The sequence below is a fragment of the Scyliorhinus torazame genome, chromosome 19 (assembly GCF_047496885.1).
Source record: "Scyliorhinus torazame isolate Kashiwa2021f chromosome 19, sScyTor2.1, whole genome shotgun sequence".
Classification (NCBI taxonomy): Eukaryota; Metazoa; Chordata; class Chondrichthyes; order Carcharhiniformes; family Scyliorhinidae; genus Scyliorhinus; species Scyliorhinus torazame.
In genome coordinates this window covers 88,308,259-88,321,379 of record NC_092725.1, presented here as the reverse complement: position 1 = coordinate 88,321,379, position 13,121 = coordinate 88,308,259, and the positions used below count along the sequence as shown (strand labels likewise).

Sequence of the window (13,121 nt, the reverse complement as noted above, 5' to 3'; positions counted from 1 at the left end):
CAGCTGCTTCATCAATGACCTTCCCACCATCTTTATCAATGACCTTCCCTCTATCATAAGGGAACATCAGTGGGGGTGTTCGCTGATGACTGCACAATTTTTAGCACCATTTGCAACCTCTCAGATGCTGAAGCAAGCCATGGACAACATAATATTTGTGCCACAGAAGTGTCAGGCAATGACTATCTCCAATGTGATAATCTATCTCCAATGTGATAATCTAACTATCACCCCTTGACATCCAATGGCATTACCATCACTGAATCCTCCACGATGAGCATCCTGGAGGGGGGGGGGGGGGGGGGGGGGGATTACCATTGATCAAACACTGAGCCAGCCACAGAAATATTGTAGTTACAAGGACAGGTCCTGAAGCTAGGAATCCAGTGATGAGTGCAACTCCCTAAAGCTTACTCACCATCTGCAAGGCACAAGTCAGGAGTGCGGTGGAATACTCTTCACTTACCTGGTTGACTGCATCTCCAAAAACCTTCAAGAAGCTCAGCACCACCCAAGACAAAGCAGCCCGCTTGATTCCTACACCATCCACAAATATTCACTCCCTCCACCACCAGTGAACAGCGGCAGCAGTGTACACCATCTGCAAAATACAATGCAGGAACTCAAAGTCTCCTGCGGCGACAGTTTCCAAACCCACGACCGCTACCATCTAGAAAGATGAAGGCAGCAGGCACATGGGAACACCACCACCTGGAAGTTCCTCTCCAAGCCACACACCACCCTGACTTGGAAATATATCATTGTTCCTTCACTATTGCTGGGTCAAGATCCTGGAATTCCCTTCCCAACAGCACTGTGGGTGTACCTACACCATAGTGACTGCAGCGGTTCAAGCTGGCAGCTCACACCATTCTCAAAGGAAAATAGGGATGGGCAATAAATGCTGGTCCAGCCAGTGACGCCCACATCCCGTAAATGAATTTTTAAAAAGACGTGAAACCAAAGCAGCAAATAATTCCAACAAGCAGATTGGCCATTTCTAACTGAGAACTTGTCCTGTACCTTGGGTGTGGTTACCTCCCTGTAACTCTTCTCAATCACCCCCTCTGCCTCCCGGATGATCCAAAGTTCATCCAGCTTCAGCTCCAGTTCCCTAACACGGTCTTTGAGGAGCTGAAGTTGGGTGCACTTCCCGCAGGTATAGTCAGTGGGGACACTGGTGGTATCCCTCACCACCCACATCCTACAGGAGGAGCATGTAACTGGCCTAGCCTCCATCCCCTCTTACCTTACAGAATATAGCTGCTGTGTGGACTAACTAGATCTCCGCCCTCCGACTCTGCTCCCAGTCAGCTACACTTCCTGTAAACTCCTGGCTCTCTTCGCACTCTTTGCGGAAATGTCGGAAACAAAATGAAAGGAGCACCTTACTCCCTCCTCACCTAACTCCCTCGGTCACCAAACTCTCACTATCGCACTCAAAAAGCACCAAATTCAGCACTCCCTCGGTCACCAAACTCTCACTATCGCACTCAAAATGCACCAAATTCAGCACTCAGTGCAAACAAAGTCTGCACGGTAGAGGATCACTTTTATACTGTGAATCTAGCCTCTGAAAACTGGCCTAATCCAATTAACTAATTAACAAGCTCCAGCTGCAGTGCCTACAAGTAGAAGCCTGTTTAAAGCTGATTGAAAATTCACCTTCTTCTAAACCAAACAGCAACTTTTAAGTTAATTAACTAAATAAAAGAAAGACTAAACTTTAGATAAAAATGAAGCCTTATACTCCCTCGGTCACCAAACTCGTACTATAGCACTCAAAAAGCACCAAATTCAGCACTCAGTGCAAAATCACTGGAGCTTTATAAAATGCCACTTAGGCCACAGCTAAGAGCACTTGCGCAATTCTGGTCACCAAACTCTCGGAAATATGTGATTGCACCGCAAAGATGGAACTGGAATTTGGAACTCACTGCCTGAAAGGGTGGTAGTGGTGAGAACCCTCATAACATTCAAGTAGCATTGAGATGAGCACTAGAAATGCCATAGTATTCAAGGGTACGGGCCAAATGCTGGGAAATGGGATTAGAGTAGATATTTGCTTAATGTCCAGCTTGTACTCTATGATTCTCCATGGATGGTAATTTTTGGCGAACCCCGTGAAACCTTCCCAGAAACTCATAGTTGCGAAGCAGTGTAATATATACTGTCCCAATGGTTTAAGCTGGTTTGAAGAATCCATTTTGATGTGATTCCATTTCAACGCTGAAGATAAACTGACACCGTGCAAATTTAATTATTGCCTGGAACATGGCAACACTGCTGAAGACTACATACAGCAGCAGAAGTCTGGACGGAGTTCTTAAAAAACATGTTTTTCCATTCAAGGGGCAATTTAGCATGGCCAATCCACCCAACCACACATTTTTGGGTTGTGAGGATGAAACCCACACAGACAGACAGAGGGAAAATGTGCAAACTCCACACAGACAGTGACCCGGGACTCGGATTGAACCCAGGTCCTCAGTGCCATGAGGCAACAGTGCTAACCACTGCGCCACCCTGGGCAGAGTTTTTATTCATATTATGTAGAGCACTGCAAGCTAGCCTCCTGAACTTCAAACTGATCAGAACACTGCTGATCACACCCAATAGCACACCAAATTCAACACTCCCATTTCCCCATTCTCAACTACAAACCACTCCTTGGACTACTGCAGCCATTTTTTCTTGTTTATACCAATACCCACACCCTCCGCTCACAGAACAAACTGCATTCCCATATGATGAACATGCTAAAATAACCTGCACAAAATTTGACACATAGAAACATATAGGTCATTTGACCCTTCAAGCCTGCTCCGCCATTCAATATGGCTCTATCTCAACGTCATACTCCAGCACTATCCCCACACCCCTTTGCACCTTTAGTCTAGAAACCTATTTCCTTCCTTAAATATATTCACTGACTTGACCTACACAGGCTTCTGTGGTATGAATTCTACAGATTCACCACCCCGAGTGAAGAGGTTTTTCTGCATCTCAATCCTAAATGACCTATCAGGTCATAATTTTATACGTTTCACTGAATTCCCCTCTCATTCCTCTAAATTCCCATGAACATAGGCCCAGAAGACACAATCGCTCCTCATACTACAATCCTACCATCCAAAGAATCAGCCACGTAAGAATTCTTAGGATAGGAAACCAAAAGCTTGGTCAAGAATTCGATTTCGACGGTGTGACATTGAGGGAGGGAATTCCAGAGCGAATGTCCCAGGCAGCTGAAGATACAGCCACCAATGATGGAGCAATGGAAATCAATGATACACAGGAAGCCAGAAATCAGAGGAATGAAGAGATCTGATGGCTGTTGGGGCTGGAGGAGGTTACAGAGGTAGGGAGGGTTGCAGGGGCTACAACGTATTTTATTCTTTCATGGGACGTAGGCACTGCTGACAAGGCCAGAATTTGCCATGCTTAATTGCCCTTGAACTGCGAGGCTTACCGCACTATTTCAGAGGGCAATTAAGAGTCAACCACATTGCGGTGGGCTTCATGGTCAACATAACAGTCTAGATTTCAGTTCCAGATTACTTTAATTCAAATTCCACCAGTTGCTGAGGTGGGATTTGAACCCCATGTCCCTGAAGCTTTGGCCTCTGGATTTCTAGTCCAATGACATTACCACCATCTTACAGAAATAGGAACAGTTGTAGGGGCTGCTAGAGGGAGGGTTGTAGGGAGTAGAGGAGGTTAGAGTTAGGGACAGGCGAGGCTGTGGAGGGGATTGAACAAAAGGATGATAACTTTAAAAGCAAAACATCCCCTCATAGTCGGTTGCTGTATCAACAGTGCAGAATATTCAACCTTGCTCCACAGAAGAGAAGTTTTTCCCCTCATTTTATTGCTCTCTAGTTCGAAACGCTCCACCCCACCCTTCATCTCAAATGGAGTCTCATTCTCCAACTTCTGTTAAATTCTGATGCTGACCAGTGAAGGGCTTGGGCTGGTTTACTAAAGACAGCATATTCTACCTTGTTTTGAGGTCATTCATCAAGCATATTTACAACACTGCGATCTCGCTATTTCTAAACCAGATATAGATGTGAAATGCCAAGTCTGTGAGACCAACAAGGAAGCTCATGATTTATGGTATTTCTTGTAACAATAAACGGAACATTGAAAAATCTAATGCAATACCTTAGTGAGGGGCATGTGGGAAATGGGAATATTCTCCATTTCAGAAATCCTGCTTAAACATCCTTGACAAAAGGTTAGCACAATTAAAAGCTCCCTCAACGCTAAACTAACATAGCTCACACTCCATTTCAAAAGACAACCTTACTGAACCAGTGTGCTCTCAGTGAGGTTGTCTGTAGTATTATTAAATCAGTATCAAGTTGTTCCACATGAAGGTCAATGTTGCACTGGGAGACCCATTTGGCTGTTGTGGAAGGGAACAACCCAAAATCAGTATATCGAGAATCCCAAGAACGAGAAGAAATTTTCTGTCTCAATAATCTGAGCTACCGAGTTATGAAAGTCAATGTCTAAATCATTGTGGCATGTCTCAACCTTGCACAGTTTGAGAAACGCATTGAAGTTCAATTTAAACGAGCAATGGATGAAACTCTAAGAAAGAATACTTCAGCACATTTTTCGAAGGATCCTGCTTGCTCCCCCTCCCTGTATTGTTTGCTGAACAGCTCCACAGGTTCCTGGTGGCCTTTCTTCACTGGCAAATATAGATCAAGATGGGGAGGAAACCGCATTGCAGCCTAAGGGTCTCGGCCCTACACAAGCACGAGCAGCAACAGGCACTTAATAGCAGCCAAGAGTCAGCACTAACAAAGAAGCTCTGCATCAATTGTAAATCTTCTGACACTGCGTTGGCTATGAACAGACTCGGCACACGGTGGGAGTTAACCACGGGATATCATAATATCACAAGAGATTTGCACATATACGACCTTTCACAATCTCAGGACAGCTCAAAGTGCTTTCCAGCCCAGGAACTACTTTTGAATTGTAGTCACTGCTGTAATCTAAGAAACACAGCAGTCAATTTGCACACAGCAAGTTCCCACAACCAGTAACAAATAAATGGACAGATAATTAATTTTAGGTGGCGGTTGAGGGATAAATATCAGCCAGGACGCCAGACTCATTTTTGAATAAGGGCATTGGATCTTGCACTCTTATCCGAGGGGGCATATAGAGCCGCAATTGCATTACTTAACTGGTAAATGTTTCAGTATGGGGAAACAGTGGCATTGTGGTAATGTCACTGGACTGGTAATCCAAAGACCCAACCGAATGCTCGAGGGACATGATCTGGAATTGATAAACCAGTCTCAGTAATAGTGACCTTGAAACCATTGTTGTAAAAACGCATCTGGTTCACTATTGCCTATGGGGTGAAAATGCACCCTCCTTACCTTCAGTATTCAGTCTATACCATGCATTATAGAATTTAAAGAGCAGATAAGGCCATTCGGCCCATTGAATCTGCACCGGCACTCGGAATGAGCTCTCAAGCCCATGCCTCCACCCCATCTCCGTATCCCAGTAACCACACATAACCTTTTGGGCACTAAGGGGCAATTTATCATGGCCAATTCACCTAACCTGCACATCTTTGGACTGCATTTAAAATTGAGCTCTGCACACCTGACACTCGGGTGCAAGCATGATAAACAGACAGCTGTGGGAGTGAACAGCAAGGAGTGTGCATTAGCAAACTCTCACTCATTCACTGACAGAAGAAAATACTTTACCGCAACTGCTTTCAATACCAATTTGGGATGTATAAGGAAAGTGGTATTGCCAACTGAATACAAGGCCCAAGCACGGATGTGGATTTTATGTCCCTGAAGAGATTCCTGAAACAAATTCAGCATTTGCTTTCTATCATGATTAGGAGATGACAAAGAACTGAAAGTTTGCATGGCAGCCACAGAATTATACAATCACTGTATAGGAGAAGCTGAACTAAAATATAACAATGATCCACAGACCAATTGCTGCTCTGATCTCATATTTCATATACCATTCCAATTTTGTTTTGTTGTTTTCAGTTGTTTTCATTCAAACAGTTTGAGCTGAAGGCTTTCATGTAGCTAATACACTGCAGCTCATTGACAATGCCAATGGACATGATTTAGGAAGGCAGTCCAGCAATTAGCCCTTGCTGATCCCCTCCCAACTTAACCAGCCTCAGAAGAGGATTCCTCATGTCTCAAATGATATAAATGGAGTGAAACAATCCTTCATCTGAGATGGTTAACTGCTTTCAGCCATAGTAACCCATGGGATGTCATGACTCGAAGGTTATTTGGGACAAAGTCCAGGGTCCCACATACAGCCATACTGCTCCCGCACGCAGCAACTCCCATTTCATTTCTGGCTGTAAACAAGGAAACGATGATGCAGAGTTTCCGTCAGTCAACGCTATAATTGAGTAAACCGAGTCACCAGACCAGCTATGATAATATCCTTCATGATTATAAAGGACGAGCAACAAGAGAAACATCCCCGGAGTTCACAAATGCACCCAGTTCTCATCTTGTGAGAAGAAAGATACTTCTCACAAACCGTGGGATACACAACATCCCCACAATAAACATCTTGGTAATGGAGGACATGTATATTTTCAGATAAGTGACATAGGGACAAAGCACAGAACTGGAAGACACTGAATATGTCCGTTTAAAAATCTATGTCTCACAAACTATCCAGAATGTACTTGGAAGTAAATCTGCTTCTTACAATGAGGCGACAATGTATTGGAACCTTTGCAGAATTAATTTTTCAAATCTAAGGTTGAGTTGGACAGTCCTGGTGGAAGGTACACATCTAACTGCATTGCCAAATTCTTATCCAGTATGATAAATTTGTACATTTCCAGTGGGTGTTTCTGACAACTAGGACAAACTAATTATAAATAATAAAAGGTTTTGGGCCTGATAGCTTCTCCTTCAGACTCAATGGTTTATCTTCCATCACGGACATGCAACAGAAAACAAGTGACTGGTGGGGGTGGGGGGGAGAGAGATGCGAGAGTGGTGGGAAGCCGCCTGCGGGGGGGGGGGGGGAAAGTGGGCGGGGGGGGGGGGGGAAGTCGCGGGGGGGGGGGGGGGGGGAGTCGCGGGGGGGGGGGGGGGGGGAGTCGCGGGGGGGGGGGGGGGGAGTCGCGGGGGGGGGGGAGGAGAGTCGCGGGTGGGGAGTCGCGGGGGGGAGTCGCGGGGGGGGGAGTCGCGGGGGGGGGGGGGGGGGAGTCGCGGGGGGGGGGGTCGCGGGGGGGGGGGAGGGAGTCGCGGGGGGGGGGGAGTCGCCGGGGGGGGGGGGGAGTCGCCGGGGGGGGGGGGGGGGGGGGGGGGAGTCGCGGGGGGGGGGGGGGTCGCCGGGGGGGGGGGGGGGGGAGTCGCCGGGGGGGGGGGGGGGTCGCCGGGGGGGGGGGGGGGGGGAGTCGCCGGGGGGGGGGGGGGGTCGCGGGGGGGGGAGAGAGGGAGTCGCGGGGGGGTGGGGGAGAGAGGGAGTCGCGGGGGGGTGGGGGGGGGAAGAGAGTCGCGGGGGGGTGGGGGGGGGAAGAGAGTCGCGGGGGGGTGGGGGGGGGAAGAGAGTCGGGTGGGGGGGGAAGAGAGTCGCGGGGGGGTGGGGGGGGAAGAGAGTCGCGGGGGGGTGGGGGGGGAAGAGAGTCGCGGGGGGGTGGGGGGGGAAGAGAGTCGCGGGGGGGTGGGGGGGGAAGAGAGTCGCGGGGGGTGGGGGGGGGAAGAGAGTCGCGGGGGGGTGGGGGGGGGGAAGAGAGTCGCGGGGGGGGGGGGGAAGAGAGTCGCGGGGGGGTGGGGGGGGAAAGAGAGTCGCGGGGGGGTGGGGGGGGGAAAGAGAGTCGCGGGGGGATGGGGGGGGGAAAGAGAGTCGCGGGGGATGGGGGAGGGGGGGGAAAGAGTGTCGCGGGGGGGGGAAAGAGAGTCGCGGGGTGGGGGGGAAAGAGAGTCGCGGGGTGGGGGGGAAAGAGTCGCGGGGGGGGGGAGAAAGAGAGTCGCGGGGGGGGGGAGAAAGAGAGTCGCGGGGGGGGGGAGAAAGAGAGTCGCGGGGGTGGGGGTGGAGAGTCGCCCGCAGGACTTGGAAGCCGCGCGCGTGGTGGGGAAGCCGCGCGCGGTGGGTTGGAAGCCGCGCGCAGGTGGGGAAGCCGCGCGCGGTGGGGAAGCCGGCCGCGCGGTGGGGAAGCCGCGCGCGGTGGGGAAGCCGCGCGCGGTGGGGGAAGCCGCGCGCGGTGGGGAAGCCGCGCGCGGTGGGGAAGCCGCGCGCGGTGGGGAAGCCGCGCGCGCGGTGGGGAAGCCGCGCGCGGTGGGGAAGCCGCGCGCGGTGGGGAAGCCGCGCCTGGTGGGGAGGGTGGGGGTCGGGTGTGTGGTGGAGAGGGTGGGGGTCGGGTGTGTGGTGGGGAGGGTGGCTGTGTTGTGTGGAGGGTGGGTGCGTTGAGGGGAGGGTGGGGGGTTGGTGCTTTGAGGGGAGGGTGGGTGCGTTGTGGGGAGAGTGGGGGGGGGTGGGTGCGTTGTGGGGAGGGTGGGTGCGTTGTGGGGAGGGTGGGGGGGTGGGTGCGTTGTGGGGAGGGTGGGTGCATTGTGGGGAGGGTGGGTGCATTGTGGGGAGGGTGGGTGCATTGTGGGGAGGGTGGGTGCATTGTGGGGAGGGTGGGTGCATTGTGGGGAGGGTGGGTGCATTGTGGGGGGGGTGGGTGCATTGTGGGGAGGATGGGGGGGTGGGTGCGTTGTGGGAGGGTGGGGGGGTGTGCGTTGTGGGAGGGTGGGGGGGTGCGTTGTGGGAGGGTGGGGGGGTGCGTTGTGGGAGGGTGGGGGGGTGCGTTGTGGGAGGGTGGGGGGGTGCGTTGTGGGAGGGTGGGGGGGTGCGTTGTGGGAGGGTGGGGGGGTGCGTTGTGGGAGGGTGGGGGGGTGCGTTGTGGGAGGGTGGGGGGGTGCGTTGTGGGAGGGTGGGGGGGTGCGTTGTGGGAGGGTGGGGGGGGTGCGTTGTGGGAGGGTGGGGGGGTGCGTTGTGGGAGGGTGGGGGGGTGCGTTGTGGGAGGGTGGGGGGGTGCGTTGTGGGAGGGTGGGGGGGTGCGTTGTGGGAGGGTGGGGGGGGTGCGTTGTGGGAGGGTGGGGGGGGTGCGTTGTGGGAGGGTGGGGGGGTGCGTTGTGGGAGGGTGGGGGGGGTGCGTTGTGGGAGGGTGGGGGGGTGCGTTGTGGGAGGGTGGGGGGGTGCGTTGTGGGAGGGTGGGGGGGTGCGTTGTGGGAGGGTGGGGGGGTGCGTTGTGGGAGGGTGGGGGGGTGCGTTGTGGGAGGGTGGGGGGGTGCGTTGTGGGAGGGTGGGGGGGTGCGTTGTGGGAGGGTGGGGGGGTGCGTTGTGGGAGGGTGGGGGGGTGCGTTGTGGGAGGGTGGGGGGGGTGCGTTGTGGGAGGGTGGGGGGGTGCGTTGTGGAGGGTGGGGGGGTGCGTTGTGGGAGGGTGGGGGGGTGCGTTGTGGGAGGGTGGGGGGGTGCGTTGTGGGAGGGTGGGGGGGTGCGTTGTGGGAGGGTGGGGGGGTGCGTTGTGGGAGGGTGGGGGGGTGCGTTGTGGGAGGGTGGGGGGGTGCGTTGTGGGAGGGTGGGGGGGTGCGTTGTGGGAGGGTGGGGGGGTGCGTTGTGGGAGGGTGGGGGGGTGCGTTGTGGGAGGGTGGGGGGGTGCGTTGTGGGAGGGTGGGGGGGTGCGTTGTGGGAGGGTGGGGGGGGTGCGTTGTGGGAGGGTGGGGGGGTGCGTTGTGGGAGGGTGGGGGGGTGCGTTGTGGGAGGGTGGGGGGGTGCGTTGTGGGAGGGTGGGGGGTGCGTTGTGGGAGGGTGGGGGGGGTGCGTTGTGGGAGGGTGGGGGGGTGCGTTGTGGGAGGGTGGGGGGGTGCGTTGTGGGAGGGTGGGGGGGTGCGTTGTGGGAGGGTGGGGGGGTGCGTTGTGGGAGGGTGGGGGGGTGCGTTGTGGGAGGGTGGGGGGGGTGCGTTGTGGGAGGGTGGGGGGGTGCGTTGTGGGAGGGTGGGGGGGTGCGTTGTGGGAGGGTGGGGGGGTGCGTTGTGGGAGGGTGGGGGGGTGCGTTGTGGGAGGGTGGGGGGGTGCGTTGTGGGAGGGTGGGGGGGTGCGTTGTGGGAGGGTGGGGGGGTGCGTTGTGGGAGGGTGGGGGGGTGCGTTGTGGGAGGGTGGGGGGGTGCGTTGTGGGAGGGTGGGGGGGTGCGTTGTGGGAGGGTGGGGGGGTGCGTTGTGGGAGGGTGGGGGGGTGCGTTGTGGGAGGGTGGGGGGGTGCGTTGTGGGAGGGTGGGGGGGTGCGTTGTGGGAGGGTGGGGGGGTGCGTTGTGGGAGGGTGGGGGGGTGCGTTGTGGGAGGGTGGGGGGGTGCGTTGTGGGAGGGTGGGGGGGTGCGTTGTGGGAGGGTGGGGGGGTGCGTTGTGGGGTGGGGGGGTGCGTTGTGGGGTGGGGGGGTGCGTTGTGGGGTGGGGGGGTGCGTTGTGGGGTGGGGGGGTGCGTTGTGGGGTGGGGGGTGCGTTGTGGGGTGGGGGGGTGCGTTGTGGGGTGGGGGGGTGCGTTGTGGGGTGGGGGGGTGCGTTGTGGGGAGGGGGGGGTGCGTTGTGGGGAGGGGGGGTGCGTTGTGGGGAGGGGGGGGTGCGTTGTGGGGAGGGGGGGTGCGTTGTGGGGAGGGGGGGTGCGTTGTGGGGAGGGGGGGTGCGTTGTGGGGTGGGGGGTGCGTTGTGGGGTGGGGGGTGCGTTGTGGGGTGGGGGGGTGCGTTGTGGGGTGGGGGGGTGCGTTGTGGGGTGGGGGGGTGCGTTGTGGGGTGGGGGGGTGCGTTGTGGGGTGGGGGGGTGCGTTGTGGGGTGGGGGGGTGCGTTGTGGGGTGGGGGGGTGCGTTGTGGGGAGGGGGGGGTGCGTTGTGGGGAGGGGGGGTGCGTTGTGGGGAGGGGGGGTGCGTTGTGGGGAGGGGGGGTGCGTTGTGGGGAGGGGGGGTGCGTTGTGGGGAGGGGGGGTGCGTTGTGGGGAGGGGGGGTGCGTTGTGGGGAGGGGGGGTGCGTTGTGGGGAGGGGGGGTGCGTTGTGGGGAGGGGGGGTGCGTTGTGGGGAGGGGGGGTGCGTTGTGGGGAGGGGGGGTGCGTTGTGGGGAGGGGGGGTGCGTTGTGGGGAGGGGGGGTGCGTTGTGGGGAGGGGGGTGCGTTGTGGGGAGGGGGGGTGCGTTGTGGGGAGGGTGGGGTGCGTTGTGGGGAGGGTGGGTGCGTTGTGGGGAGGGTGGGTGCGTTGTGGGGAGGGTGGGTGCGTTGTGGGGAGGGTGGGTGCGTTGTGGGGAGGGTGGGTGCGTTGTGGGGAGGGTGGGTGCGTTGTGGGGAGGGTGGGTGCGTTGTGGGGAGGGTGGGTGCGTTGTGGGGAGGGTGGGTGCGTTGTGGGGAGGGTGGGTGCGTTGTGGGGAGGGTGGGTGCGTTGTGGGGAGGGTGGGTGCGTTGTGGGGGAGGGTGGGTGCGTTGTGGGGAGGGTGGGTGCGTTGTGGGGAGGGTGGGTGCGTTGTGGGGAGGGTGGGTGCGTTGTGGGGAGGGTGGGTGCGTTGTGGGGAGGGTGGGTGCGTTGTGGGGAGGGTGGGTGCGTTGTGGGGAGGGTGGGTGCGTTGTGGGGAGGGTGGGTGCGTTGTGGGGAGGGTGGGTGCGTTGTGGGGAGGGTGGGTGCGTTGTGGGGAGGGTGGGTGCGTTGTGGGGAGGGTGGGTGCGTTGTGGGGAGGGTGGGTGCGTTGTGGGGAGGGTGGGTGCGTTGTGGGGAGGGTGGGTGCGTTGTGGGGAGGGTGGGTGCGTTGTGGGGAGGGTGGGTTGTGGGAGCGTTGTGGGGAGGGTGGGGGGGGTGTTGTGGGGAGGGTCTGGGTGGTGTTGTGGGGAGGGTCTGGGTGGTGTTGTGGGGAGGGTGGGGGGGGGGTGTTGTGGGGAGGCTGGGGGGGGTGTGTTGTGGGGAGGGCGGGGGGGGTGTGTTGTGGGGAGGGCGGGGGGGGTGTGTTGTGGGGAGGGCGGGGGGGGGTGTGTTGTGGGGAGGGCGGGGGGGGTGTTGTGGGGAGGGTGGGGGGGTGTGTTGTGGGGAGGGTGGGGGGGTGTGTTGTGGGGAGGGTGGGGGGGTGTGTTGTGGGGAGGGTGGGGGGGTGTGTTGTGGGGAGGGTGGGGGGGTGTGTTGTGGGGAGGGTGGGGGGGTGTGTTGTGGGGAGGGTGGGGGGGTGTGTTGTGGGGAGGGTGGGGGGGTGTGTTGTGGGGAGGGTGGGGGGGTGTGTTGTGGGGAGGGTGGGGGGGTGTGTTGTGGGGAGGGTGGGGGGGGTGTTGTGGGGAGGGTGGGGGGGGTGTGTTGTGGGGAGGGTGGGGGGGTGTGTTGTGGGGAGGGTGGGGGGGTGTGTTGTGGGGAGGGTGGGGGGGTGTGTTGTGGGGAGGGTGGGGGGGGGTGTTGTGGGGAGGGTGTTGTGGGGAGGGTGGGGGGGGTGTTGTGGGGAGGGTGGGGGGGGGTGTTGTGGGGAGGGTGGGGGGGGGTGTTGTGGGGAGGGTGTTGTGGGGGTGTTGTGGGGAGGGTGGGGGGGGGGTGTTGTGGGGAGGGTGGGGGGGGGGTGCTGTTGGGGGGGGGGGGAGGGTGAGCTGTGGGAAAAGAGGGTGTGCTGTGGGAGGGGAGTGAGGTCTGAGCTGCCGGGGGGTAAAGTAACGACGCCACCTCTCTCTTCCCCCCAGCCCCTTTTGAGCCGGGCCTCCGTGGAGACGAACATCGATTGCTGAAGACGCTCTCACCTCGGGATGCAACCCCGGAACACAACCCGGCTCTGGCTCCAGCTCCGGATCATCCTGGTGAAGCTCCGCCATCTTCAACCTCCGCGCTGCATTATGGGATTCTGGCGCCGTACTCCAGCCAGGAGTAATGGATAACAGAGAGCGAGAGAGTCTATCGATACAGCATCACTAATCGATCCCTGAGCGATGTGAGGCAGGATTCATCTTTCACGCTCCTGACGGCAATCCTGTGACTGTTGCCGGGTGAAAACAATGATCTGTATTTTAGGCATTTATCAGTATTTTATTCCATACATAAACTATTGAGGTGTTGATGGACTTTGTTTATAATTGTTGTAACATCGCCTGCAATGAA

At 57.4% G+C, this 13,121-nt stretch overlaps 1 protein-coding gene across 2 annotated transcripts in view; it reads right to left on the bottom strand.

Annotated features, from left to right (window-relative positions):
- The window catches only part of zdhhc17 (zDHHC palmitoyltransferase 17), a 168,286-nt gene extending 155,396 nt beyond the window's left edge, over nucleotides 1–12,890 (bottom strand). For both annotated transcript variants that reach the window (XM_072484710.1, XM_072484709.1), the window contains exon 1: nucleotides 12,767–12,890. In XM_072484710.1, the coding sequence (XP_072340811.1) occupies nucleotides 12,767–12,838 (72 nt within the window). In that variant the 5' untranslated portion in view covers nucleotides 12,839–12,890. The remainder of the gene's footprint in view (nucleotides 1–12,766) is intronic.
- Between the last annotated feature and the right edge of the window lie 231 nt (nucleotides 12,891–13,121).